General features: G+C 45.3%; 1 protein-coding gene across 2 annotated transcripts in view; it reads left to right on the forward strand.

Annotated features, from left to right (window-relative positions):
* The window catches only part of ECE2 (endothelin converting enzyme 2), a 69,883-nt gene that overhangs the window by 11,805 nt on the left and 33,824 nt on the right, over nt 1–24,254 (forward strand). For both annotated transcript variants that reach the window (XM_089508541.1, XM_089508540.1), the window contains exons 3-7: nt 7,489–7,633; nt 8,839–9,054; nt 11,924–12,048; nt 15,249–15,395; nt 18,126–18,191. In XM_089508541.1, the coding sequence (XP_089364667.1) occupies nt 7,489–7,633; nt 8,839–9,054; nt 11,924–12,048; nt 15,249–15,395; nt 18,126–18,191 (699 nt within the window). The remainder of the gene's footprint in view (nt 1–7,488; nt 7,634–8,838; nt 9,055–11,923; nt 12,049–15,248; nt 15,396–18,125; nt 18,192–24,254) is intronic.

Consider the following 24,254-nt stretch of genomic DNA (forward strand, 5'->3'; position numbering starts at 1 on the left):
TCCTACAGTTTCCTGTATAATTCCTGAAAGAGAGGGATGATTGTAAACACAATCTGATTCCAACAAGAGAGTTTGCATAAAACCCATGGGAAACAGCTTCTGCCAAACCTTTCCTTGCCCTCCAAAGTCACCGACAGTCCGGGCGATTGACGATTGCGTCTTTAATCCTTAGGGAAACCTGGGAGACTTCCTTTGCAGGAGAAATGTAATTCTCCCGGGGACAAAGGTCTTGTTTTTGATGCTTATTTTTCCCCTATTATTTTATTTATTAATCTTCTTTGTAAAGCTTCCACAAAACCATACATGTATATACATCTACAATAAAGGTACCAAAAGGAGGAAAAATGAAGTGGAAGAGGTGGAAGAAGGAAAAGGAAAGGTATGAAGGAAGAAATGTAAAGTGTAAGAAGGTAGGAGTAAGTGAGAAAAGGGTATGAGAAGAAGAGCTGTGAAAGGAAAGGAGATTTTTGGAGACAGAAGGAAGAAAGAAGGAATAAGGATGAGAACAAGATTGAGAAGGTTAAGAAGATGGAGGGATGGAGGTTGAAAGATAAAGGATGGAGAATGAATGAGAAAGAGTGGGAAGAGTAACGAAGGGTAATGGAGGGAGGAGGATGGGATTGGAAAGAAAGTGGGAGGAAGATGAATGAGAGCATGAATGAAAAAGTATGAGAGGGAAGAAGTTGAAACGAGGGAAGGGGAGGATGTCATTATGATTGTAAACAGGCCATTTGGGTTTATTTAGGGGTTAAATAGAGTGTATTAGAATAAAGCATAGAGGTTGGGGTTTATGGAAAGTAGGAGCGGGAGGTTAAAACAACAACAACAACAACAACAACAACAACAACAACCTCTATCAACATGGAACCAGACAAGACTATCCAAAACAAAAAAGTAAAAGAAAAACTAAGGAATAAAGACAATCCCTGGACTTTGTCACACGGGGAAAATCGGGGGTTTAAACAGCAATTTTCCCGTTAAAATTGCGCAGTCATGCTTAACATTTTCACACGACGTTGCGATTAAAGTGCCATTATCCTGGGAACAAACAGGCAATAAACGGCAACAAATGGTTCACGGGGAAATCCTGCAAATGATTTGTTACTGTTTATTGCCTGTTTATTCCTGGGATAATGGCTCTTCAATGGCAACGTGTGTGAAAACCTTGATCACAGTTGTGCGATCTTCACTGGACAGTCGCTGTTTGACCCCCCGATTTCCCCCGTGTGATGAAGTCCTCTGGCTTTCTGGACTCTTTCTGTCGGTTGACATTCAGTACTTCATCGCATAGGTTTTTGCGATGTAGCTCTGCCTTGGTTTCACATCTCATGCCAAGCCCATTGCAGCTTTTCCCTCACTCTTCTTTAATGGGTCTCATCCTAACTTAAATGGGACACAACTCCCACAACTGACCTTTTAACATCTAGGTCAATTTATCTGTTCCTTTATATTCATGCATTCTTTCTTTCCCCATTGCATATAAAACTTGAGCGGCCGTAGTCACGGAAAATATGGGTTTACCAAGATGATACAGTGCTTATGTAGGAATTAAATGAGAAACCATACGGGAAACATAAACTTCATTTAGGGTACAAGCACCTTCAGATGACCTTTTCAAGGCAAGGGTCACCAAAAGCAGCCGTACTCCATGCATACAATAGGACTGGACTCAGGATGTCCCAAAAGCTATTGTCATTCAAATAGGAGAGTGACCATGGAAGAAAGATCATTTTTACTTTTGAACCTGACCATTAACAAGAAATAAGATTAGGTTATGCACAATGTTTATGATAGGTTGCTAAGCAATGTTAACTAAGCCTCCATGATCAGAGACAGTATATCTCTGATTAGGATTATGATGATGGATAGGCAAGAGAAGAGGATTACTGCCATCCTGCCCAGTTTCTGAGCATCATGTGTCTGGCTCATCGCTTGGAAGAGTTATGCTTTTGGACTACAGATCCCAGAATCTCTAAACCAGCACAGTTTATGCTTATGCAAACTGCACTGGATCCTGGCCTGGGAGAAAGGTGGCATATAAATAAAGTAAGTAAATAAATACAAACAAAACAGCCAGTGTCCATGCTAGTTGGAGGTTTCTGGGATTTGTAGTCCAAACAAGTAGCTTTTGCAAGCTCTGGGTAGAATGATTGAGTTGAACCCGATCAATATTGTAGGCTAAGCCAGCAAGACTCTTCCTAAGTTCTTATGTTAATTCCTTTCTTTGCATGTTCCACCTGGAATTCCGTATCCACAGATAGGGATCTCCATCTTATGGGGTCCTGAGATGTGTAGTTTTGCAAGGTCTTGAGCCTTCTCTGCCAAAGAGTGCTAGTGCATCACAAAACCACAAATCCCAGAACTCTAAAAGATGGAGTCATGGCAGTTAAGGTGAGGTCAAACTGCATTATTTCTCCAGTGTAGATGCCCTCTTTGCCTCTTACATGCAAATAGGTTCTGTTGTTGTTGCTTAAATATGGGGAACGCATTAAATCCTGGGGTTCTCCTCCAAAGTTATGAGAGAGGAACTTTATTACCTGCTCTGTTATTGGTGCAGAATAAAAAGAGTGCCGAAAGGAACCTTGCAGGAAGGGCGTTAAGGGGATTCTGCCCCATAAGCTAAAGCCCTCTCTTTGCCAAAGTCCCTGGGAATGGTGACCGGAGGCTGCCAGAAACCCCTCTCTTTTGCAGGGATCTCCCCTCCTTCTCAAGGCAGGCAAGGCTGCTTAAAGGACTTTCGGATCCCTCCCAGCCTTGTCAAATGCAAGTTGGAAGAGAGGGAGCCGCATGTCCTCCAAAGCAAGCCGAAAGGGCAAATGCTCAAATACAGGAAGAAAAGGGGGAGATTGTTCTTGCAGGACAGACTTATAGGGGCCTGTAAACTGGCCTTCTTCAGCCTGCCGTCTTCCGGATGGGTTCGAATACCATTCCCATAAGCTGCAGTCTTGTCTGCTCTGTTTGGTTGCAGCTCTCCATGGCCTCAGGTGCAAATGGTGGAAGAACAGCATTTTTTAGCACTGCTATCTGGTTTAAAAACACAAACATAAATCAATACAGGTTGAGTCTCCCTTATCCAAAATGCTTGGGACCAGAAGTGTTTTGGATTTGGGAATATTTGCAATAATACTTGAGTTATACATGGAATCCAAAGACATAGCCGTGTTAGTCTGAAGAATCAGTCGGTGGAGAGATCTTGTGGCACCTTTGAGAGTTAGCTGAAAGAAAGAAGTTGAATTATACATGATGAGATCCCTTGGAGATGAGACCAAGGGCTAAAGGTGACCTTATGGTCTAAAACACACTGCAGAAATAATAATAGTAATAGTAATAGTAACAATAATACTTTATTTATAAAGCACTGTAAATTTGCAGAGTGCTGTACATACTGAGTATACAAAATTAAAACATAAATTAAAAACCTGCCTAAGAAATAATTCCATTTGAGACCACTTTAACTGACCACATTAACTCAATGCTAGGGAATCCTGGGAATGGTAGTTTATTGTGGTACCAGCGCTCTCTGACAGAGAAAGCTAAATGTCTCACAAACACTACATTTCCCAGGATCCCCTTGCATTCTGCCAGGGCAGTTAAAGCTGTTTCGGGCGGGATTATTTCTGCAGTGTGTTTTGGACCTTTGTTTTATATCCTCCTTGATGGCATAGCCTGAAGGTAATTTTATACATAACCTTTTTAGTCATGTTGAGCTTGTTTCTCTATCTCAGCCGCCCAGGAGGACAGTCTTGGACTGTGGGGTATTTGGGATTTTGCAGTTCTGGATAAGGGATGCTCAGCCTATACCTTTGGCAGGCTAAGGGCATCCCTTAGGTGTGGGGGACACGATTTACTGGAGAAATAACCTGGTTTGGCATCGCTTTATCCGCCCTGGCTCAAGGCTATGGAATTCTGGGAGCTGGAGTTTGTTGTGGGCCAGAGCTTAAGGAAGGAAAGCCCCACAACAAACTCCAGCTCCCAGAATCCCATAGCCTTGAGCCAGGGCGGTTAATGCGGTGCCAAACCGGGTCATTTCTCCAGTGTGGATGCAACCTTGGCTTCCTGATCTTGCATGCTGTATGTCTCCCTGGAGAACTTCCATCCGCTCTGGCTTTTAAAGGCGCTGTCCAAGGTGCTGGACCTATTTGCGCAAGCGGTACCTTGGCTGCAGAGGGAAGCAGTGGGGGGGGGGGGGACTAGGGTTTTGGAAGGTTCCCCCCCCCCTTAGATATGGAAAACCCATTGAGGATGTATCCACACTGCAGAATTAAAGTAGTTTGACACCACTTTAACTGCCACGAGTCTGTCCTACAGAATCCTGGGACTTGTTGTTTAGTGTAGTATTCAACCTGGGCTGCATCTGCATTGCAGAAATAATCCAGGTTGACAGCACTTTATTTGCCATGGCTCAATGCTATGGAATTCTGGGAATTGTTTTGGGGAGGGTTCTTTTTTTTAATTATAGTTTTGTGAGACATTTAGCCTTCTCTGTCAGGGAGCTCTGCTGCCCCAACAAGCTGCAGTTCCCAGAATTCCATAGCCTTGAGCCATGGCAGTTAAAGCAGTGTCAACCTGGATGATTCCCATGAATTTGCGGACCACCACCTCTTTGGACTCCAAGTTAAAGACAATTCTATTCAGGGAGGCCTTCCAACTTCTGTCTTGATTTTATGACTGTATATTTCATGCAATATTATTTGTATTAATTTACACTTTTATAGTATTGTTTTAACTTTGCTATAGTAATATTTTATTAATTTTATAATCTTGTTTGTGGTTTTAGATTGTGTGCCGTAGGTCAGGCTTTTGTTTCTATTTTGGATTGTAGTTCTCTCTCTTTTCTAAAGTGCTATGTAAAGCCTATGGTACTGAACAAATAAGTGTAATAATAATAATAATAATAATGATAATAACGGCTGTGGCCCTTGCCTGTCAGAGGGCTCTGGTCCCCACCAAATTACAAACCTCAGGATTCTGTAGGATAGAGTCATGGCCATTAAAGCGGTGTCAAACTGCTTTAACTCTGCAGTGTTGACCTTGGTCAAGCCACACTCTCTCAGCCTCAGAGGAGGACAATGGCAACCCTCCTCTGAATAACTCTTGCCAAGAAAAACCTAGGATAGGGTTGCCTTAAGTCAGAGCCAACCTGAAGGCACACAACAACAGCACAGACTATACATCAGCTTGCATGATTCCTCCAAAATCTGTTGTGGATTCACTCTTCTGCTGGGATGGAAGCCATCAGCTGTCATCTCTTGGAGCGCACAGCCTTTTCTTTCACCATATGTTTTGCAAGGATAGTAAAGGAATGGAGTGAGGAAGGGTCTCACCTCTGCCATGAACTTATTAAATTGCTTTTATCAAGCCCTTTCCTCCATCAGGGTTGCCACCCAATCCCCTTTGGTGAGGTGGGGAGGGGGGGGATAAAAGATTTGCACGGCACTTTACAAAGCCATAAAACAACGTAAAAGCTGCCAATGGCATACAATCTAAAACCACTTTAAACAGAGGCTGAATGGCCAATAATAGTTGCACAAGCCACGATATTTCTAAGGATTACAGTAAGAGGATAGCTATGGAGTGCTCTGAACTCTTGGACACATTACATAAATCCACATCTATTATTAGTTCTGTTTAGCCTCTCTTCCTCATCTCTCTTTCCTCCTTTCCGCCTGCAATATACGCTTTATTATATATCAACACCAATAATAAAAACGACATCTACCGACACATCTTTCCCCACATCAACAATATTAACAAAACAAAGAATCACACTGACAAGTACAAGACAAAACCAAACAACATATTAACAAAAACATGTTTCCAGAGTTTCTGGCAGGTGTCTTTCCCAGCCCTTCTTGGAGGGACCAGGATTTGAACCTGGTACATGTCAGTTGCAAAGCCTGTGCTCTCTCATTGGGCAATGGTCCCTCCAGGAAAGGAGCAAAGCAGCCCTGTTTTCCCTTCCAGGAAAGACCTAAGGGTAACACTAAGGCAGCCGTAGTATCCCACACCTTACTACTCATTGGAGCAACCTGCGGCTGGGGTTTTTGGAAACAGCCCAGGGCTCCAGGATCAGCAACTCAAAGCCTGGAATTTAGTGAGCATATTTGCCTAGGGCTCTTCTTGCGACTTCTAAGAACTCAATGCCTGGGTTTGCATTATTTAGACCCCCTCCTCTGTCCCCATCCTTGGTTTCCTTGTGGGTCACGTCTTTGAGAGAATAAGCCTGTAGGTCGGGACTGTCTTTCTGCCGATCTCTTTAAGCCATTTTGGCGAAAGATCAATGCTTTTAGACAGAAAACAACCTTCAATAAATACAGGTAGAAGGCTTAAACAGAGAAAGCAATTGTGGGGTAGTGGTTCGAGTGTTGGACTACAACTCTGGAACCAGGGTCCAAGTCCTTGCCCAGCCACGGACATCCACTGGATGACTGTGGCCAAGTCACACTCCCATGTCCTCCGAGGAAGGCAATGTCAGGCCTCCTCTTGCCCAGAAAACCCAATGATAAGATCTCCTTAGGCTTGCCATAAGTCAGTATTGCAGATATTTCAGGAGAGAATCCAGAGAGACCCAAGAAGTGTGAGAAAGGCCTCTGTACACACTGGCCATTAAGGGGTGGAGTTGGGGCATCATGTCCAGATGACACACGCCCTGACTGCCCCAGGGCAACATGGCACCGTGCATCACTTCACACGGTGTGTAGTGTTATGGTGCTCCTCTGGCGCTGCATCCATACAATGCCGCACCAAAGGAGTGCTGTATAGCCATGACAATGTGGCTATGGTGCCCTTTCAAGGCCAGATCAGGGCTGTGGCATGAGGTTGCCATGGCTCCGATCAGGAGCGAAAAGGGGTGGCCTGTCAAGCCCCAAAGTCAGCAAATTTTATTAGCCAGCTGGCTTCAGAGGAAAATTTCCCCCCAAAATCTGAAGCCCAGATCAACAGGTGATCTACCCGCTTTTAGGGATTCAGTCAAAATACCTCCATGATACACACTGATTGGTACATAGAATTTAAACACAGATACATTTCATTCACTCATTGGTTACAGAAACATATACATTTTAATGCTTAGGTGGGTATCATCATCAATTCCTTTATCAGGACTGTTTTCACTCACTCTCCCAGCATGGCATTCCAGCATTCCTTATTTTGGATAATGGCAGGCATCTAGGCACTACTTTGCGGGCAATAAAGAAGCCTGAGATGTCATGAAAAGGCCATGAAAAGATCTCTTTGACCTGTCAAAACAGTCTTCCCCTAATTTAGCTTCAGGTATTCTCGCTATTAAACATACAGTATTTGCTATTTTTGTATTAAATTGATTTTGTTAATTTTTGTCCTCTGTGCCCTCCTCATCAGAAATGGCTTGAAGGCACCCAACAACAGCGACAAAGAAGGCTCCCACGCTCACGAACTTAGGACCATGATGGTCTCGCGTGACTTTCCCTGCCTCTCTTTTCATTCTTGGGCTCTGTCTTTGCTTTCCAGGTGGGCTTCAGAAAAAGCGATGCCCCGCTGTTGAGCCGCCTGGGCTCCCGAACCCAGTTGAAGCTGGTGCTGTGCGCCGTCTCTCTCTTCACGGCTCTGCTGCTGCTCAGCTCGGTCATTGCTATGGGCATTCAATACAATAAAGGTAGGCAAATGTGGGGCAGGTGGTCTGGTCTTCATGCATTCATCTCACACCATCCTATGCACAGTGCAGTGGTTGGAGTGTTGGGTTGCAACTCTGGAGACCAGGGTTCGATCCGCCACTCAGCCATGAAAACCCGCTGGGTAATCTTGGACAAGTCCCATGCTCTCAGCCTCAGAGGACACACCTTGGTCTCCCAGTTTCCTAGTCCATCTCTCAAAATATTGCATAACATGGCTATATCATTTTGCTTGGGCAATTTTGCCCAGAGCAGGCGAGGCCAAGAGACATTGCAAATTTTGTCCAAATCTTGTGGTTCTACCAAAGAGCCCTCTCTGCACAATCCATCATTCATGCTATGACTTTCCCCCATTAATGATATATGGAGCAAGAGAGGATAAATTCAGTCTGACGATGCTGTGGCACATGGTGAGCATTCTAGATGTGACGGCAAGAGCTGGAGGATGGTGATCTTTTTTGCACCATGCCAGCTGCAAAGAAGAACTGTGCCCAATTCTGGGCCCCACAGTTCAAAAAGGACATTGAGAAACTGGAGCTATGTGTCCAAAGGAGGGCTATTAAAATGGTGAAGGGTCTGGAAACTATGAAGCCCTATGAGGAAGGACTCAGGGAGCTGGGATGTATAGCCTGGAGAAGAGAAGGTTAAGAGGTGATATGAGAGCCCTGTTTAAATATTTGAAGGGATGTCATATTGAGGAGGGAGCAAGCTTGTTTTCTGCTGCTCCAGAGAATAGGTCACAAAGCAAAGGGTGCAAGTTCCAGGAAATGAGATTCTGCCTCAACATTAGGAGGAACTTCCTGACAGTAAGGGCTGTTTGACAGTGGAAGATGCTGCCTAGAAGAATGGTGGAGTCTCCTTCCTTGGAAGTCTTTAAACAGAGGCTGAATGGCCATCTGTCTCATGGATGCTTTGATTAAGAGTTCCTGCATGGCAGAAGAAGGGGGTTGGACTGGATCAGGGCCCTTCTTGGGGTCTCTTCCAGCTCTAGGATTCTCTTGCTTTCAGCCAAATCTGGTTCCCTGCAATTTCCAACCGTTCGGTTCTAGTTGCTCTTTTTAGAGCAGCAGAGAACAAGTCTGAGCCATTTTGTGCACAAGGCAGCCCTTTGCCCTCCCCTTGGAGTGCTATTCTGACTCTCTCTGTCTCTGTGTCTCTGTGTGTGTGTTTGTGTACTATCCTCTGCCAGATCCCTCGCGCACCACTTGCCTGACGGAGGCTTGCGTCATCGTAGCCGGTAAGATCCTGGAGGCTCTGGACCGGGAGACTGACCCCTGCGAGGACTTCTACCAATATGCCTGCGGAGGCTGGATCAAGCGCAACCCGCTGCCAGATGGCCGCTCCAAGTGGAGCACTTTCAACAGCATTTGGGACCAGAACCAGGCCATCATGAAGCACCTGCTAGGTGAGAGCTCTCTTCCCATAGCGATAGGCCTGGCAGGGCTCACCCCCTCCTTCCAACCCCACCATTAACTTCTCTGAACTAGAACCAGTATCCCAGGAAGCTGGAAATAAGAATGGCAACTGGTGGCCCCACAGCTGCTCCTTCGCAGGCAGAGATGTGTAAGTTTCCTGAACGCTTGAAGCCCTGGGGGAAATGAAAAATGAAGTTTTTGCAAACAAACACCCCATAAGTGGTATTGCCACCCTTTGCAGAAGGAACTAGACAAGATCCTAAAGTGTAAAGATACATCATTGAATGCTAAAGTGAAGATTGTCCATGCCATTGTATTTCCAGTTTCTACGCATGGTTTTGAAAGTTGGATGGCGTAGAATGCAGATGGGAAGAAAATAAGCTCATTTGAAATGTGGTGCTGGAGGGGAGTTCCGTGGGTACCATGGACTGGTACAAAAAGATAAATCAATGGGTCCCAGAGTAAAAAACGATAAATCAATGGATTCCCCCTCAAAGCCAAGATGACAACTAACAAGATGATAACTAACAAAATGAAATTCAACACGGAGAAATGGAAGGTACTGCACTTAAGCAGAAAAAATGAAATGCACAGATATAGGATTATGGGGGATACCTGGCTGAACAAGAGACTTTTCCATGTGAAAGGGATCTGGGAGTCCAAGTAGACCACAAGTTGAACATGAGTCAACAGTGCGATGTGGCAGCTAACAAGGCCAATGCGATTCTAGGCTGCATCAATAAAAGCATAGTGTCTAGATCAAGACAAGTAATAGTGCCACTATATTCTGCTCTGGTCAGGCCCCACCTGGAATAACCCTGTGTCCAGTTCTGGGCTCCACAATTTAACAAGGATGTTGAGAAAATGGAGCAAGTCCAAAGGAGGGGTATTAAAATGGTGAAGGGTCTGGAAACCATGAAGCCCTATGAGGAAGGACTCAGGGAGCTGGGGATGTTTAGTCTGGAGAAAAGAAGGTTAAGAGGTGATATGAGGGCCCTGTTTCAATACTTGAAGGGATGTCATATTGAGGAGGGAACAAGCTTGTTTTCTTCTGCTCCAGAGAACAGAATCTGGAACAATGGATGCAAGCTCCAGGAAAAGAGATTCCACCTCAACATTAGGAGGAACTGGCTGAGGAGTTTGACAGCGTGGTGGAGTAGGACAAACACAAGAAGAACAAGGGAGAAGACTATCTTATGGGTGGATAGACTCAGGCAAGGAAGCCTCCATGAGTGCCCTGAGTTTGCAAGGCCTCCGCAGGGCAGTTGAGCGCAGGGGGAGTTGGAGGACCCTCGTCCATAGGGTCCCCATAAGTCAAAGTTGGTTTCACAGCAATTGACAACAATAGATGGTAAGTCACTTGGTTTCTTCAGGAACATAAAATGTGTCGCATGTAACTTGACATAAATTTTTTATGTTTAGTGTATTGAAAGTACAGTTTAGTCACAAAATAATTACAAATCAATATACTTTTTAAAAAAAGGGTTACAAACGGAGCTGCAAGATCCTGAACAGTGAAGGACCAAGACAAGTCAGATGTCATGCATTTTGTCCCTGAAGGAAGCAAGTGCATGGCAGAATGGGGCTAGACTGGATGGCCCTTGGGGTCTCTTCCAACTCTATGATTCTATGATTCCATGACTTACCATCTATTATTATCAACTGCCATGAAACCAGCTTTGACTTCTGGCGACCTTCTGAATGAGAGACCGCCAAGCCCCCCATCCCCAATTGCTCTGCTCAGGTCTTGCAAACTCAGGGCAGCCATAGTGGCCTCCTTGGCTGACTGTCCAACTGTAGGAACCTTCTTTGGTTTTGCTGGTTTGGAAGGATCATGCAACCTCCCCTCCATAAGAATGCAATTAAAAAAGGAGAAGAAACCATCAGCACTAGTAAACCACATATATAAAATTTTCCTTTAGTCCATTCATTTGTGTAAAAAGAACTGAGAAAGGAAAACCCAAAAGGGAGACTTGCAGTAATTGCTGTTGTTAGCCTTCTTGGCCTTCAAGTTGGCTTTGACTTATGGCAACCCTCCCTGGGTCCCGGTCGCCAGCAGCTGCCCTGCTCACGCCTCGGAGACTCAACGCAACTGCACCGATCTGACATTGGATGTAGTCTTACATAAAAACCTTCTTGTTACATGGGTTTTCGAAATAATTTTTATGAAGGAGAGCCAACGTGGCGTAATGGTTTGACTCTTGGACTAGGACTCTGGGGGACCAGGGTTCAAATCCCTGCTCAGCCGTGGAAACTTGGTGATCTGCTTCAGAGGAAGCGAAAGGCAACCCCTTGGGTCCCTTCTGGGAGAAAGGTGCCATACAAATGAAATCAGTAATGCCCCCCTCCCTGAACAAACCTTGTAAAGAAAACTCTACTATAGGGTTGCCCTAAATCAGAGCAGACTTAAATCACATAACAGCAAAATACATTTGGCGCTCCTTATCCATGGATTTTTTTATCCACGCATTCAAGCATCCTCAGCTTGCACATATTTAGAACAAGTATAAATTCCAAAATACAAATCTTGATTTTCCATTTTATATAAAGGACACCCTTTTGCTCTGCCATTATATTGAAGGTGACTTGAGCATCCACAGATTTTGTTATCCTCGGATGGGGGATCTTGGAACCAAACCCCAGCGCATCACAAAGTCCCACTGGATATGAATGCCTTGCCTTAAACATTTTATTCATCATTCTGAAGGAAAATATTGGATCATCCTTCTGACCCCCGTCTTTCCAAATTTTCTTTTGTCGGGGAGAAGGTTTTCCGGGAGAGATGCCCCCCGCAATCTCTCCAGGTGTTTCCCCCCAGAGCCCCATTCCCGCTCACAGGTCATCTCTTTCTCTCCGCAGAAAATGCCACGTTCAACTCCAGCAGCGAGGCAGAAAGGAAGACCCAGCGTTTTTACCTCTCTTGCCTGAAGGAGCAGAAGATTGAGGAGCTGGGCTCCCAGCCGCTGATGGACCTCATTGAGAAGGTGAGCCTTGCAGCAAAGTGACCGCAACAAAAGTGTGGCAGGATGGCTGGAGGTGGTTTGGTTCAGCAAAGGAGGCCAGAACATGGAGCAAGAGCAAAGCAAGAGCAATAGCATTTACATTCCTATACTGCTTATCAGTGAGCTCAGCGCTCCCTAAACTGTTTACAATGGCCTCATCCCCACCTATGAATAAATCACTTTGCAATCCAAACCGATGGATCAGTTCGACAGCGGAGTGTGGTTCACACTACATTTGTACTGATCGCATTTTTTTGCTGTAAAACAAAATAAAATAACCCACTTGTGGTTGACACTGATGAATGAATCGATTCAGTTTAAACAGTTTAAATAACTCACTTGTGATTCGCATTGGCAAATAAATCGGTTCAATTTGGAGCGTTTTCAGCAGGATTCCCCCCTTTATCCATCCCTGCAATCGCATTTATCTTCTTCCCTACGAGGGTCAAAGGGCGGCTGGACACCGGTTGTTTAATCCTGCTTCCCCATCTGGTGACCCCTTTTCACATCATAATAAATCAGTTCCAATCCACATCTAATTCACAATGGCACTGAATCAATTTGTGAATTCGATTCTTCAAATTGATTCTTGAAATCGATTCCAATCCGCTTCTGGTTCATATTTGCGCTGAATCAATTTATCCAAAAAGACACAGGAAAAATCAGTGTCAAAAGATGTGGGTTCAATGAGTCCAGTGCATGCCCCCCCCCCCCCCCCGAATCGCTTCACTGATTCAGTTCAAGTGCAAACCAGGGTCATTTAAACTGCTTCAAACCGATTTGCAAACCGGTTCAAAATGTAGTGGGAATGAGGCCAGTGGATAAGCTAATTGACCCCAGAAGCTGGGGACTCATTTTACTGACCTATGGAAGGATGCAAGGCTGGGATGGAACTCACAACCTTGTGGCTGGCATTTAACTGCTGTGTCACCAGGGCTCCCTGAACATGGAGATGTTATTATGTGGATGGAAACTCCCAGAATCCCCTCCAACCAGCAGGAACAGCAGATTGCAAGACCTGTCCCCTCAAAAGTTACTTTTTTGAGGAATGAGCAAGAATAAGGCAGTTCTCTGCTCTTATAGCTGTGCTGCATTGGGCACAAACTCAGCAGAGAGCAGGGCTCTCCTGTCACCTCTTAACCTTCTCTTCTCCAGGCTAAACATCCCCAGAAATCCCCTAAGTCCTTCCTCATAGGGCATGATAAGCAAAGTATTTTTCTTCCTATACTACGTCAAATGTGAGAGGCAAAAGTAGGATATATACACAACTATAAGCCGACCTCATGTTGTATAAGACGAGGGCAGGTTTTGGGGGCAAAATTAAGGATATTGTTATGACCCTTGGCTATGTCGAGGGTAAAACTTAGGGACATGCAACAAAGGATCTAAATGATGAAGCAAAGGAAAACAATGCCAAAGAAGCTACACAGTTATGGCAGGCAGAACCGTTTTGGCTCAGACCAAGAGGCTGGATGGAAGAGAAAGCAGAGGGAGATCAGGAGAGATTGCAGCCTTGCCTTTGTTTCACCAGGAGATGCTTCCCTTTGCAAATAAGGGTTAAAATATAGGGTTTTGTGGGTTTTGGGGCTCTGTGGCCATGTTCTAGAAGAGTTCATTCCTGACATTTTGCTGACATCTGTGGCTTTGGCATCTTCAGACAATGTTGGCATAGAAGAGAGCTGGAGATATATATAGTATTGTTCTGTTGTTGATGGAAGGGTCTCAGGGAGGGAGGATATGCAAAGAGCGCTAGAGTCTGCTAAAGTTAAAATATTATTGTTATTTGTATTTCACTTTTCCACAAAGGAATCAAAGTGGATTCCAACATTATAAATAAAACATCAAACAATTAAAAATATAGCATTTACACTGACCCATGGGTAAGTCGACCTAGGTTTTTGGGGCCAATTTCTAGACTTATACGTGAGTATGCTTTGAGTGAGAGTTCCTGCATGGCAGAAGAAGGGTTGGACCGGGTGGCCCTTGCGGTCTCTTCCAACTCTGGGATTCTAGGATTCTTTGATTCTAACCGAATAGGGAGAGTTAGCAAAAACCAAGACTTGCCTTGCTGGCTTAGACTAAACCAGTATAGGCTGAATCTCCCTTACCCAGATTTCCAAAATCTTGCAAAATGGTTTCAAGGGTGGCTGAGATAGTGACACCTTTGTTTTTTGATGGTTTGGTGTATAGAAACATCATTTCATGCACAAAATCGTTAAAAACATTGTATATAAAATCACCTTTGGGATATATGTGTAAGGTGTATAGGAAACATAAATGGTTTTCATGTTTACACTTGGGTCCCCCTCCTCTTTTTACATCAACATACAAACATGTGCCTCCCACATTTGACGTAGTATAGGAAGAAAAATACTTTGCTTATCATGCCCTATGAGGAAGGACTTAGGGAATTTCTGGGGATGTTTAGCCTGGAGAAGAGAAGGTTAAGAGGCGATAGGAGAGCCCTGTTTAAATACTTGTGGGAAGTCATATCAAGGAAGGAGCAAGCTTGTTTTCTGCTGCTCCAGAAACTAGGGCACAATGGAGCAATGGATGCAAGATCCAGGGAAAGAGATTCCAGCTCAACATTAGTAACACTTTTTGATGGTAATAATAAATATTGGAAGGGATGCCATATTGGGGATGGAGCAGGCTTGTTTTCTGCTGCTCCAGAGACTAGAACATGGAGGAACTTCCTGAGACTAAGGGCTGTTCAACAGAGGAACACACTCCCTCAATGGAGATTTTGGTGGAATCACCTTCTTTGGAGGCTGTTTTTAAGCAGAGGCTGGATGGCCATCTGTCAAAATGGGGATGCTTTGATGGAGAGTTCCTGCATGGCAGAAGAAGGGGCTTGGACTGGATCAGGGCCCTTCCTGGGGTCTCTTCCAACTCTAGGATTCTATTTAGTGTGTGTATTTTTTGTTCGCTCATTCAAGTATGTTCATATTTTAACATTTTATAAGGAAATAACATAGTTCAAATCAGAACAGTTTTATTTTTCAGCAAATTCAATATTTAACTCAATACATGTCTAAACATTAACCATAAAAAGCTTTGGAGAGAGGAGGAGGAAGAGGAGGAGGAAGAGGGACCAGGACCTCCCAAGTCTCATGCTCTCCCCATTTGAGAACCCCTTCTCTGTTGTGACCTTTCTTCATCTTTGTATTCTGGTTCTCTAGATCGGCGGCTGGAACATCACTGGCCCTTGGAACCAGACTAACTTCATGGAGGTCTTGAAACTGGTGTCAGGGACCTATAGAGCCTCTCCGTTCTTTACTCTGTTTGTGGGTGCGGATTCCAAGAGCTCCAACAGCAACATCATCCAGGTAATCCCATCCAGCCGCCTTCGTCCAGTTGCCTTTCTCTACAAATGGACTTAGGAGTTTATCACGGGGGTTTATCTTGTGCAGAAATGGGATTCGAAACGGAAAAATCCTGCAAAAGCGGAATCATTTTACACGATGTTGGGGGCATTGAGCGTTAATCCAGGATTAACCCGCACAGAAAGTGGACAAAATCTCCTGAACTTTCTGTGCAGGTTGTTTTTGCGTTAATGCTCAATGCCCCGATGAGTCTGGAAACGATCCTGCTTTTGCGGGGTTTTCCTGGGATTTAAATCCCATTTCTCCATGGGGTTTAGGCCCTTAGCCTTCTTTGTGATAAACTCCTTAGATCAGAAAAGGGGTAAATTCTCATGGAGTGAAGTCAAGGGATGGCAGAATGGTGTTTGTTGGGGGCAGAAGTATAAAACATTAGCTAGAGAAGATGTAGAGCTTGGGTGAAATGGTTTTTTGGACTGGTTCCCCTGACCAGTCCAGGCCAGTAGCCCTGCTGACTAGGAATGAATGGGAGATGTAGCCCAGAGAAGCAGAGAAAGTGTGTGAAGCAAAGATGTGACAAAGAAACAAAGGCAGCATGAGAAGATGGGGAAACAAGAGGGAGAGAGGATGTGCCCAGTGTGGGCTTCACTGCCATGAAAGACCAGCCATGGCCAAGCCAGGATTGCAGGTTTGGATGACACAACGAGCCATGGTTTCAAGAAGCCAGAACTGATAAACTAAGAACAAACTCTAGAACCAATGGTTCTCAGCCTCTGGTCCTCCAGATGTTTTTGACTTCAGCTCCCAGACTCCCTCATCATTGGCCATGCTGGCAAAGGCTTCTGGGTGTTGAAGTCCAAAACAGCTGGAGGGTCAAGGTTGAGAACCTCTGCGTCTAGATTATAATTCTAGTTTGCAGCCATTTAGCAAAGCATAGCTTGTTTTCAGCGCTGTATTAGCACAACATGACACATCAACATAGATTTCAACAAACCACACCGTGGCTTGTCATGTTGTGTGAACACAGTCAGTATGAGGGGAATGTGAAGTATCCTGTGCTTCTGGGGCACCGTTTGCTGCCTCACCTGAAACAGAGGATTTGCATCTCCTCTGATAGAAAGGCGTCTAGGCTTTCCAGTGATGCCCATGAAGGGCTGGAAGCACAAGGCTTAATCTGTCCTTTGGACGTTTTCAGTATGGTTGAAGTAGGAGCACAAGCGAGTGCATGACGGGGCTGGCATAGACAGACCAGAAAACAATACTGTTAAATGGGGAATAGTCTGTACATAGAGGACAGTCGGTGGGAAAGTGACTATGAAGCCACAGCCATTGTTTGTATGGCCACATGAAGCCGATTTTCATTCTTCAGGAGCTGAAATATCTAAGATTTAATTCCCAGGGAGGCGGCAGATCTATGTCCAGAATGTATCATTTTAGATTACAGGTGGAATCTCATATGATCAGATGCCTTTCTGTTCAGAGAAATATATCCTTGCGCACAGAAAACAAACATGGCAGGGAGCCTGGCCTAATCTTCCCTATGTGCTAGTTTCTTTCTCTCCCTGTATGTATGTATGCAGAGGCTGGATGGCCATCTCTCAATGGAGTGCTTTGATGGAGAGTTCCTGCATGGCAGAAGAAGAAGGGGGTTGGACTGGATCAGGGCCCTTCTTGGGTCTCTTCATACTCTACAGTTCTATGATTCAAAGGATTTTATCACACAGGAGGCAAGTACCTGCGTCCCGTGAATAAATGGCCATTAAATCCATGAATATCCTGCAAGAGTGGGATTGTCTTCACACAATTTGGCCATTATCTCGGCATTATCCCATGAATAAAGCGGCAAAATCACACCACTTTTCACTCATGGGATGCCGGGATAATGGTGATGTTGTGTGATGTTGTTTGAAAACAGTCCCGCTCTTGCGGGATATTCATGGGATTTAATGGCCATTTATAGTGCGTCTCGGGTGGCATGGAGACGCACTATTCATGACGCTGCAGCCTTCTTTGAAAGCTCACGCCAAACGAGCCTCAAAGAGAAACGACAACGCAGAAAGAACCTCAACCTGGAAACATCACCCAAGGAGACTTTCTGCTGTGCTTTCTGCAACCGGACCTGTTTATCCCGAATTGGCCTTTTTAGTCACCAACGCGCTGCTTGTAGAAAGCGCGGGATCATGAGTCCTTCCTGAATCTTCGTTCGTGAAGCAAAGCCAGAGAGAGAGAGAGATTCATGGGATGCGGGCGCATGCGTCCATGTGCTATAGTCCTTTGACTTGTATCCATACAGAGAGAGAGGGAGAAACTATCACATAAGGAAGATTAGGACAGAATCCCTGTCATGTTTGTTTTCTGTGTGCAAGGATATATTTCTTTGAGAAAGTCCAAAGGAGGCATTTCGATCTTGTGAACTTCCACCTGCAATCTAACATTGTACATCTCAGAAACAGGTTTATTCCTTAATGGAATATAGGAACGTTGTGGGGGTTTTGGGGATTAAAATTCAATCCTCCAAACAGCTCCTTTCCCAGGCATGTCCCTTAATGAAAGCCAGGCCTTCGTAAGCCCAGCCTTTGTTCTGGAGTAAGAATGTCCATTTGAGGTCTCTATCGTACGGTTGCCCCTGGGAATACCTTCCCTTCTCCAGGGTTATAGGGGACTAGGAGGCTCCTAGGACCGGTCAGGGCTGGACACTCTGGCCCTGGACTCATTGGTTCCCTTTGTGTCTGGCAGCTGGACCAGTCAGGCCTTTTCTTGCCCTCGCGGGATTACTACCTGAACAAGACCGCCAACGAGAAGGTAAGGGGCCACCAAAAAAGCAGACCTTGCCGGCACCAATCCATTTCTCCAATGCTCCCACTACCACCACATACATAACACCTGAATCAAGGTGTGGATTGTGTGCTAAAAATGTTGCTTAACATTCTGCACCTGGAAAACTTATTTGCAGGTAGCCATGTTGGCCGCGCAGCAATACCTTCATTGAGCCAGGTTAAAAAAACCCCAAATGCAAGCTTTTGAAGCTCTGCCAGCTTCTTCATCAGGCAAATATGTTAAAAAACATCCAGGGGAAGGAAAAATGGTGGTGTTAGAACCGCAACTCTACGCTTTGATATCCTTGGCTGAAGAGCAGGGTATAAATAAATAAGTATTATTATTATTATTACAACATTTTGTCTAAAGATACATAATTTTATAAAGACAAAATGTAGGCCTGTGACTTTAACATTATCATCCTTTCTCCTCCTGTATGGTTTTTAACACCGTTGTCTGATGAAGAAGTCAATGGGGTTTGAAAGACTGCATGACATATTTTGTGCTTGTTTTAGTTGGCCCAATAAGGGTATTGCTGCTTTGTGGCTTTTGAATTCTGCACCTAGTAATCTAGAGAACTAGCATGGTTTAGCAGTTTGAGGGTTGGATTGTAACTCTGGAGACCAGGGTTCAATTCCCGATTTGGCCATGGAAACCCATCGAGCGTCCTCTTCGGTGAGTGACACATTCTCAGCCCCAGAAAACCTTGTAATAATAATAATAATAATAATAATAATAATAATAATAATAGGATTTATTTATATGCCGCCCAATCACTGGGAATCTGAGCGGTTTACAACAGAGGGGATAACAGACGGTTCCCTGCCCTCAGGCTTACAATCTAAAAGACATGACACAAAAGGAGAAGGGAATGGTGGAGGGGAGGGGATCAGGTCCAGCATTCTTCTCTCCCTCTGAGGCCTGGACCAAGGCAGATGGAACGGAGGGAGGGCTCTGCTTCTTCAGGCTAGCCCTGGTGGAACTGGGCCAGCCTATTCTCTCCCTCAGAGGCCAAAGGATGACAGTTATGGAGGGAGGGCGCTTTATCTTCAGGCTGGCCCTGATGGAGCTGGGCCAGCCTATTCTCTCTCTAAAGTGAGAGTGTACACACACACACACACACACACACACACACACACACACACTTGTCCCTCAATATTTGCCAAGTTTAGGGGCACAAGACCCCCGTGAATATGGAAAAACCACAAATAACAAAAACACCATGCTTTTCCCTGAGGGGACACCCCTCTAGGAATATCTAGGTCCTCCAGGGCAACTCTGTGATCAGCGTACAACAGACACTGACCATAGAACTGTGCTTGAGGAGCTACAAAGGCCTAAGAGAGTATCTACTCTAGGAATCTCTAGGTCCTCCAGGGCAACTCTGTGGCCAACATCCAACAGACACTGGCCATAGAACTGCACTGGAGGAGCTACAAAGGCCTAGTAGAGTGTTCTCTCTAGGAATCTCTAGGTCCTCCAGGGCAACTCTATGGTCAACGTCCGACAGACACTGACCATAGAACTGTGCTGGAGGAGCTACAAAGGCCTAGTATAAAGCCCTACATGGCTTGGGCCCGAGTTACTTGAAGGACCGCATCTCCCCATATAATCCACCCCGCACTCTCAGAACAACCGGGCAGAACTTGCTCAAAGTCCCTACTTCGGGATATGTTACTACTTCTCAGAGGGCCTTTTCAGTAACGGCCCCCAAGCATTGGAATAGTCTTCCCGAGGAGCTCTGTCTCATTACCTCCCTTGAACTGTTTAAAAAGAGATTTAAAACCTTTCTCTTTAACCGAGCATTCCCCCATGTACACTGAAGTTATGTTCGATCCCCTTCTCCCTCTCACTTACATACACCTATGAATTGGATTTTAATTGTATATTGTAATTAATGTAATGTGGTTTTACTTTTATGTTGTTTTTATAATTTTACTATGTACACCACTTTGATCACTGCGGAAAAGCGGTATAGAAATAAAATTTATTATTATTATTATTATTAGTAGTAGTAGAAGACCACCCTATAGACTCTTCTCCTACAGCACTTTGGCAACATATCAAAAACAGCATCCTGCAATCTGCGGAAGAATCCTTAGGGTTCTCTCTCAAGAAAAACCAAGACTGGTTTGATGAAAACAACCAAGAGATCCAGGATCTGTTGGCAAAGAAGAGAACTGCTCATCAGGCACACATTGCCCAGCCTCCTGCCATGTAAGAAAAGCAGCCTTTTGCCTCGCATGTAGTCAACTCCAGCACAAACTCAGAGACATTCAGAGCAAGTGCTGGATCAATTTAGCAGAAAAGACACAACGTTGTGCAGATCTGGGTGATTCCAGAGGATTTTACGAAGCTCTTAAAGCAGTGTTTGGACCTACATATCAGACCCAAAAGTTCCCTATACAGTTCAGATGGTCAAACACTAATCACAGATAAAGCTTCCATTCTGAACCGATGGGCTGAACACTTCCAAAGCCTCTTTAGTGCCAACCGAGTAGTCCAAGATTCAGCTATTCTACAGGTGACACAACAACCGATGAAGAAAGAATTGGACATAGCTCCCACTTTGGAAGAAACCGTTAAGGCCATACAGCAGATGCAAAACGACAAGGTTGCCGGGATTGATGGAATTCCACCTGAAGCTTGGAAACATGGAGGTCATGCACTCCATGCTAAACTCCACGAACTCCTTGTGAGTTGCTGGGAAAAAGGTGAACTGCCATCAGATCTCCGAGATGCAGTCATCATCATCACCCTGTACAAGAAAAAAGGAGCAAAATCGGATTGCTCGAACTACCGAGGTATAACACTGCTCTCCATCGCTGGAAAAATCCTTGCAAGGATACTGCTGAACAGATTAGTTCCTGGTTAGGGAAGTGATGAGCCGTGAATGCAGAGGAAGAAGGTTCCAGGAATGAGGGGCAGCTAGAGAGAAGGGACGGATCCGGGACGGGGCAGAGAAAATCCTGGGTTGAGAGAGGAGATTTTGGCTACCAGAGCGGAGAGTGCGAGTAGGGATGTAGGGAGAGAGAAGATCGGTTAAATAAAGAGGGGCCAGCCCATGCAGGGCTTTAAAGGTGAGTAGCAAAAGTTTGTACCTGATGCGGAAAGGAAGAGGGAGCCAGTGAAGGGAAGACAACAGAGGGGAGACATGATCATAACGGCGAGCGAGTGAAATAATGCGTGCAGCTGAATGCTGAACAGAAATTAATGGGTGGAGATGAGAGAGAGGAAGCCCTGCCAGGAGGAGGTTACAGTAGTCTAGTCGTGAGACCACTAGGGCATGGACCAGTGTCTTTGCGGTAGAAGCTGAGAGATATGGACGGATTTTGGCAATATTATAGAGAAAAAATCTACAGACTTTGGCTGTAGTCTGGATCTGTGGGATAAATGACAAAGAGGAGTCAAAGATGAAACCAAGACTGCGGGCTTCCTGGACCGGCTGGATAGAGACGTTATTGACAGAAATAGAAAAGGAGTAGTGAAGGGTGGGCTTAGGAGGGAAAACAAGAAGCTCAGTCTTGGACATATTGAGCTTCAGACGCCGATGGTGCATCCAGTGGGAGACAGCTGTTAAACAGGATGACACTTGCTGCTCTAGCTCTGGTGAAAGATTAGGGGTGGAAAGGTACAGCTGGGTATCATCGGCGTAAAGATGGTAGGAGAAACCAAAAGAACTGATAAGTTTGCCAAGGGAGAGTGTGTATAAAGAGAACAGAAGGGGACCCAAAACAGAGCCCTGAGGAACTCCAACAGATAAGGGGACAGAAGACGAGGTCTGACCACCTGAGACCACTGAAAAAGATCGATCTGACAAGTAAGATGTGAACCAATCGAGAACAAGGCCCGAGAAACCAAGGTCAGAGAGTACATCTATTAGGAGACAGTGGTCCACGGTGTCGAAGGCCGCAGACAGATCGAGTAGGACAAGGATAGAATAAAGGCCATTCGCCTTGGCCTGCAAAAGATCATTTGAGATCTTAGTAAGGGCCGTCTCTGTGGAGTGCCGTGGGCGAAAACCAGACTGGAAGGGATCCAGAATGGAGTTGGTTTCAAGAAACTCAAGACAGCGTGAATAGACGACTTGTTCCAACACCTTGGAGAGAAAAGGAAGAAGAGAGATTGGACGATAGCTAGCCAAGGAAGAGGGGTCGAGAGAGGGTTTTTTCAGGATAGGGGAAACTAAGGCATGTTTGAAGACTGAGGGGAAGTAACCCGAAGAGAGAGAGAGATTAAAGATATAGAGGAGGGAGGGTAACAAAGAGGGGGCTATAGAGATTAGAAGACGAGAAGGAAGTGGGTCAAGAGAACAGGTGGTAGGTTTGGATGAGTTCAGCAGCGAAGAGAGTTCTTCCAAAGAAACAGGAGGAAACACAGAGAGTTTATTAGTAGGAGGGGTGAGGAGATTAGTGGTGGGAGCCAAATCAAGAAGAGTTAACTCAGAACGAATGGTAGTGATCTTTGTAATGAAGTAGTTGGCGAAGTCGGAGGGAGAAAATAGTGGAGAGATGGAGGGAGGAGAGGGTTTTAACAGTGTGTTGAAACAGGAGAACAAGCGCTGCGGGCGCCTCTCGTTGGCGCAGATCAATGATTTGAAGTAGTCTTTGAGTCCTTCCTGAATCTTCATTCTCGAAGTAAAGCCAGAGAGAGAGAGTAGTAGAGTGTTCTCTCTAGGAATCTCTAAAGTTGACCATAGAGTTGCACTGGCAGACCTAGATATTCCTAGAGTGAACATATTAATCACATCCGTGAATAATCAAATCTGCAAATATCAAAGCTGCAAATATGGAAGGATGAGTGTACAGTCGGTCCTCGCCTTACGCGGGAGATCCGTTCCGGATCCCGCCGGATAAGGCGAATTCTGCATATGCTCGAGCCCCATTGGAAACAATGGGGCTCGTGCACGGCGGCGTGGCGGCGCAGGAGTGTGCGGGGCGCAACGGGCGCACGCACCCATTCAATTGAATGGGACGTGCCGCCCCTTTCAAGCCGCGTATGGCGCGAGCGCGCTGTATATGTATTCACAAACTCATATACATGTATATACAACATGCATCTATACATATATTAACACACACACACACATTTTTATTGTGCTATTTGGCATTAGTTTGGTGTTGCTAGATTGGGCTGGGAGCAATGAAGGGCACTATGGCTGACTGAATCCCACATTTAGCCATCATTGCTATCACTGGGGGCCTCATCCATTCCTCAATCCAGCTTTCAACAGGTTTCCCCCTGTCCCACGCTATTGGCACGGCTGAGCATTTGACTGGCCAGACAACTTATTGGTCAGTTGTCCGGTTAAGCATCAACTTTATCAGGACAAAAATATTTCGGTGAATATCTCGTTATTTCAGCAATGATTTTGAGGGGAGTTGGGGATCCATGTTGAGTCTGTTGCCTCAAGAACCACAAAGAATCCTTGTGACTTGTCTATAAATATCTATGAATTGAGTCTATCCCAGGCACTTGAGCTGGAATCCACAAAAGCGTGTGCCAAATAAAATGTGTTAGTCTTCAAGGAGTCATAGGACTCTTTGTTGTTTCAGCGGACGCTCTTCTTCTAGACTTGAGTCCAGTCTTTCCGCAGGAGCCGCACTGAGCCGACAAGGAAGGAGGCACTTGCCTGGTTCCTTTAGCAAGCAAGACGAAGCCAAGTGCCTGGTTATTGCAGAGAGAAGCCAGACCAGCGTGTCTCTAGGCTTGTCCTGCTTGGTCTGAAGATGTCTGCACTTAAGAACAGGCGACCGGTGGGAGATGCTTTGCTATGCTTCTGGGTTTGCCCTTGACCTGTAGAGCCATGCTGGGGAACCTCAGGCCATGGGTCTGGTCCCAGCTTTCCTACAGTCCTCTTAGGATTTCAAGGTGACCACACACCACTTCCCCTTGGCGCCACTTTGTTTGGTTACTTCCCAGCTTTTGTCTATTTTCCCCATTGTAAAAGGCTGAAACTCTTCTCCTAAGGTTTAGTTTGTTGTTGTTGGCTGCCTTTGAGTTGTGAGTCTGTGGATGGAACATCTCCAAGCCCCCTGTACTCCTCTG

The sequence above is a fragment of the Sceloporus occidentalis genome, unplaced genomic scaffold (assembly GCF_023333645.1).
Source record: "Sceloporus occidentalis isolate IW3139 unplaced genomic scaffold, rSceOcc1.0.p SCAF_2, whole genome shotgun sequence".
Lineage (NCBI taxonomy): Eukaryota > Metazoa > Chordata > Lepidosauria > Squamata > Phrynosomatidae > Sceloporus > Sceloporus occidentalis.